This window comes from Athene cunicularia, unplaced genomic scaffold (genome assembly GCF_003259725.1).
Source record: "Athene cunicularia isolate RWA unplaced genomic scaffold, athCun1 SCF_2, whole genome shotgun sequence".
In the NCBI taxonomy this organism is placed as follows: Eukaryota; Metazoa; Chordata; class Aves; order Strigiformes; family Strigidae; genus Athene; species Athene cunicularia.
Window position 1 is genome coordinate 1,291,108 of NW_020799266.1, and position 5,084 is coordinate 1,296,191.

The 5,084-nt window shown below is 53.1% G+C and overlaps 1 protein-coding gene across 1 annotated transcript in view; it reads left to right on the forward strand.

Annotated features, from left to right (window-relative positions):
* Positions 1-3,413, forward strand: part of LOC113490674 (CMP-N-acetylneuraminate-beta-galactosamide-alpha-2,3-sialyltransferase 2-like) — a 4,439-nt gene extending 1,026 nt beyond the window's left edge. Inside the window, exons 2-7 of the mRNA XM_026867230.1 lie at positions 1,103-1,369; positions 1,655-1,845; positions 2,119-2,298; positions 2,745-2,790; positions 2,982-3,101; positions 3,209-3,413. Of these exons, the coding sequence (XP_026723031.1) occupies positions 1,115-1,369; positions 1,655-1,845; positions 2,119-2,298; positions 2,745-2,790; positions 2,982-3,101; positions 3,209-3,376 (960 nt within the window). The 5' untranslated portion in view covers positions 1,103-1,114 and the 3' untranslated portion in view covers positions 3,377-3,413. The remainder of the gene's footprint in view (positions 1-1,102; positions 1,370-1,654; positions 1,846-2,118; positions 2,299-2,744; positions 2,791-2,981; positions 3,102-3,208) is intronic.
* The last annotated feature ends 1,671 nt before the right edge of the window (positions 3,414-5,084 follow it).

A 5,084-nucleotide genomic window follows, 5' to 3' on the forward strand; every position in this document is an offset into this window, starting at 1 on the left:
CCCCCCCCCTTTCTGTCTCTGTTCATTGCTTGGACCCCCAGGAGCAGCAGTTTTGCTGTCAGGTATATGTCCTGTGGGTCAGATTTGAGTGCAGCTGGTTGGATACAATGGCGAGTAGGTATGTCCATGCTGCAGGAGTTACAAAAAATAGTTAATGTGGAGAAATTAAGCTGGTGCTGACTCAAAGCCCCACATCTGCACCCAGGGGACTGGGGGGAGCACCGGGTACTCCTGAGAGGACAGGAGGGGGTTTCTGTCCTTTAGCTTTTCCAGTACAGAGGGGACCTCACCCTGACCCCAAACCTGCTGCAGTAGCTTCTGATCATGGGATGGAGGCTGTCCCTTCATCCCTGATCCTCACTCCTGCCTTGCCCATGGGAGCCTGGTCCTGAGAGGCTGAGCACTTTGTGAACTCCCTGAGGATGAGAAAACCCTTTGACTTTAGGCTTACTTGGGTGATTTTAGATGGAGAACAGAAATGTCACTTAAATATGGGCATTTAAGAGAGGTTCATGCACACAGATGGCAGGCAGTACCTCCAGCTCCTTCCTCCCGGCAATGATTCGGTGCCCTTGAAACTGCAAAACCCCAGGGCTGCTGGGGAGGGAGTGCCTTGCCGGCTGCATGGCACCTGTGTGGGCTTGGTGGCAGTGGCGAGTCAAGGGGCTGCTGTGCCCAGTGTCTGCTCTGCATGGCTGGAATGTGTGGGGAGGAGGCAGTGGGGCTCACTCCTGGCAGCAGTGCCTTGCGGATGGGCAGCTGCCACTCTGGACGGGAGATGGATTTTGGTGACTACGCTTTGCTGCTTGTTTGTGGGTTAGTTTTGCAGACCTTAAAAATGCTGCAGGCACAGAGCAGAACCTCTTACAGGACATATTCCCAGGCAGCTCTGCCTGGACCTAAGTGCGGGCGGCAGTGCTAGAAGCAGAGCACAGCAATAAAACCATTGAACCGTTTGAAAAGGAAATACGTACCAGGTTATTTCAGGTCCCTGTAGGGTTGATGAACAGTCAAGGGGTGTCCCAGGAGGCTGGGTAGTGAGAGTGGGTGGGAAGGGGTCATGGTGGGGCCATGCAACTGTCCCTGTAACATCTCACTGCAGGTGGCATGAGGGATGCTCTGCCAGAGGCACATATGGGTGGTGCTGGCCCTGTGCCTGCTGCTGGTCCTGTGGCAATGTTTCCGAGCCCCCACGGATGGCCTTGGCCCCTTCCCTTGGGCTCCCTCCCTCTTCGACACCCCTGCTGTCCACTGTGGTGCCAGCACCAACAGCTCCGCATGGTTCAGTGCCCGCTATAATATGTCCATGGGGCTTCTGCTGACGGGGGCAGCCCATGAGCTCTCCTCCGACGTGGTTCAGTGGTGGCTGGTGAGTCAGGGCTTGGGCAGGAGCTCAGGGCTCTTCCCAGGCTCCCCAAATCTGTTTGTGGTGGGGCAGGGCCAAGGTCAAGTTGGACATATGTGATGGGGGGTGAAGAGGGTGCGGGGAACCCCAGCTTATCGCCTTCCCCCCACCCCGAGCCTGTCCCACACCCTTTTCCTAATATTCCATCGGGTTTTTCCATGCATTTCTCAGGGCTCCACTGGGAGGAGTGGGGCTCTGTCCCCTCTTTGGGGGTACTGGCAGGGGGGCTGATGCTGCATTTTGACCCAGACACTGCAGGGTCCCCCACGTGGCGGCCAACTCCAGGCCATAATTCAGCAGCTCTTCACTGTCCTCCGGGCTCCAACCAGCAGCATGTGGGACACATCTCGCTGCAGGACTTGTGCAGTGGTGGGAAACTCAGGGCGGCTGAAGGGGTCCGGCCACGGGCTGCGGATTGATGCCCATGACTGGGTGCTGAGGTGGGTGACCTGAAGGAGCTTAGCCCCTCCCTGTCTTGCTGGGACCCTGGCATGCCCCAGCCCTTGGCCACTGTAATATCTGCCAACACAAGTTGGGCGATGCCTGCTCCATGGTGCCCCCACCCTGGGGCACATACCAGCCCTGTGTCACTCATGTCCCCTTCTTTGCTGCTGGCCAGTGTGAGCTGGTGTCCCTGCCTGGTTGGGATCAGCAGCTTGGGACTGGTACAGCGTGCAGCTGCATTTCGGTATGTGCCTTTCTGCTGTCCCCAGGATGAACAGAGCAAAGATCCCTGGCTTTGAGCTGGATGTTGGCATGAGAACAACCCATCACTTCATGTACCCAGAGAGCGCAGTGAACCTTGGGCCCAACGTCCACCTCATCCTCATCCCCTTCAAGCCACTGGACCTGCGGTGGCTGACCAGTGCATTTTCCACTGGAGAGCTCACACAGTGCGTCAGCTTTGGGAGTGACACCTCTTGTGCTGGAGAGCCTGGGGAAGGCATGAGGTGGTCCTGGGGACCCTGGTGCCTCACTGGGGTTCTGGCACCATGGTCCTGGCAGGGTAGGAGGGGCTCCTGGGTGAAGGTCCTGGTATCCGTCTGCACTGCAGCTTGAGGAAGTGGGCACTGACCAGTCCCTGCAGGGTCTGGGCATCCTGCAGGCCTGTAATGCCCATGGGTGGGGTGGTGGCTGTCCCCACTGTGGGGCCATGGGCCTGATGTGTCCCTTCCCACAGCCAGGCCAGGTGATGCTGCTGGGCCAGCCAAGGGGCTAGGGGTGCCATGGGGCCAGGTACTGGCAGACACAGGCACCCACTGCAAACCAGCTGCCTCCAAAGGAGAGGCCCTAGTAGTGGGAGTGCCCCATGCTCACAGCTGTTCTCTGGCTTTTATAGCACATACATGAGAGTGAAACAATTCATCAAAGCTGACAGAAACAAGGTAAGGGCTTGGTGGGTTCCAGCTCCTCCTGCGCAGGTAGGGCTCCTCTGGGCAGAGACTGGGCTGTTTTTTTTTTTTTCAGGATGTGGGCTGAGCTGGTGAGGGGGAAGGCTGGTGGCTGCACTGGTGGCGGGAGCTGGCCGTCCCATTCGCAGCACAGCGAGCCGATGGCTCCTCCACTCCCCACTCAGGTGCTGATCCTGAGCCCAGCTTTCCTCAAGTACATCCATGACAACTGGACACAGCGCCATGGGCGATACCCCTCCACTGGCTTCACAGCCCTTCTCTTTGCCTTGCACCTCTGCCAGCAGGTGAGTGGGGCCAGCAGGACCAGGCACTGCCACCACCCCGCTGGCCTGTGTGCTCTCAGGCCGAGCAAGCGCCTGCACAGCAATGGCTCTTGCTGGCATGTGCGCAGGTCTCCGTGTTTGGCTTTGGAGCAGACAGCGAAGGGAACTGGCACCATTACTGGGAGAAGAACCGCTGGTCCGGAGCCTTTCGCAGGACAAGGGTCCATGATGCTGACGTTGAATTCAGCATCATTAACAGACTGGCAGCTGAAGGCAGGATTTTGTTCTACAAATGATGCATTTCCAAGCTGAAGTCAGGCTGTTAGCATAGGAACTGGCAGTCCCCCCTGCATTGCTAGTAGCTGCCTCAGATCTTCAGCTTACTTTTCCCTCTCCCCCCAGAGTTTGCATGTGCCCAGGCTGACAGACCCTGTGATCCTCTGGGCACCGTGGGTGACAGGAGCTGACAGACTTCCATGGCACCAGCAGTGTTGCATTTGGCTGGACATGGGGTGGGCATGGCTCTACCCACACTGGCTGGGAGAGAGGAAGGGGAGACACTGAGGCTGGAAGTGTGTGTGGAGCCCATGAGCTGCTGTGCCTGTCACTGCAGTGGCCACAAAGCCATCGGGTGACCACTGGGTGACAGGGGGTGGTGACAGCAGCTGCTCCAGTGTGGCTAGCTGCATGACAGAGCTGACACTTTCACCCACTGATTGGCTTCCAGGAAGGGTTCATAGTTCTTATTTGGGCAGGGGGAGAGGAGCATCTTCCCTTCCTTTTTATAACTAAGGAAATATTTTAAAAATATCAATGAGTAAGAAAGAAAAAAACCAAGCATGCTAAGTCAGTAGATGACACTCAACTACAGCTGAAATGATCTTATGTTGAATAAACTTTGAAAATATATGTGAATATTATTAACATTTGCTTTACTTTCTGAGCCCTTACTGCTTTGAAAAGACAGCACAATCTACATTAGCCCCAGCCTGAAGAACAGGATTGCAGACCCTGCAGACTGAGCTCCCCAGAGGAGTTTTTCTCCTCCACAGTAGGGTTAGCAGGATGCCTTTTCCCATTTTCAATCACAAATACGCACCCTTGAATCAGACTCCGCTTTTCCATGGTTGTTAGTCACTTGGTCTTCCAGTCTATTAAAACCACCAGATCTCTTCTACTCATAAGCTCCCACTTAACTATGAGCTTCATTGATTTCCTACCTCTCCAGGTAGAACCTCCATTTCTATATGTTTTCTGTTTCTCATCTCTATTATATCCAGTTTCCCACACTACGAGTCTTGCACCTACCTGCCCCTTCACCTTCCCTCTGTTTTCTCTAGGTGCTAAGCAGTGCTGTGTGCAATGCTCACCAATGCTTACAGGGAACTGGCTTTCCCATCAAAAAGACAAGCAATTAGCAGGTAATTGTTTAAACTTTGGGTTAAGCTCTTGCTGTAGTATTTCCATTCATCTTCCCCCTCCTCATTATTCTTTCAAATTTAATTACAAAGCTGCTGAGCAACTGATGCTGTTCAAATTCTTTTATTCTTGATAAAACATAGATACTATGTCCCCTTCCTCACATTGTAGTAGTACTGTATGATCCTAAACCAACAGATTAATTAAATATCCTTGTTTGAAATGTTTGTTTTTTTTTTTTTTTAATAAACTCATTTTGTTCAGTATTCTAGCTTTATGATTAATCTTAGGGTCTCCTTCCACACACTTCAAATTGCTTGTCTCCCTGATAGACATCCGATCCTGTGTCTGTCACACTGCAATGTTGGACCAACTGCTTGGACCAAGTTTAGAGTCAGCACCAAAGCAAATTCAGAGCTGAGATTTAAGAGTAATGAGTCTATCTTGCCTCAAAATGAGGCAGGACTCCACAATATTTTGTTTTTCCTCATTATTTTCACATTTCTCCCACTATAATTTCACATAGCAAGCACTCTACTCACTTGCATAGATCATTAAAAAAAATAAAAAACCCACCACAACAAG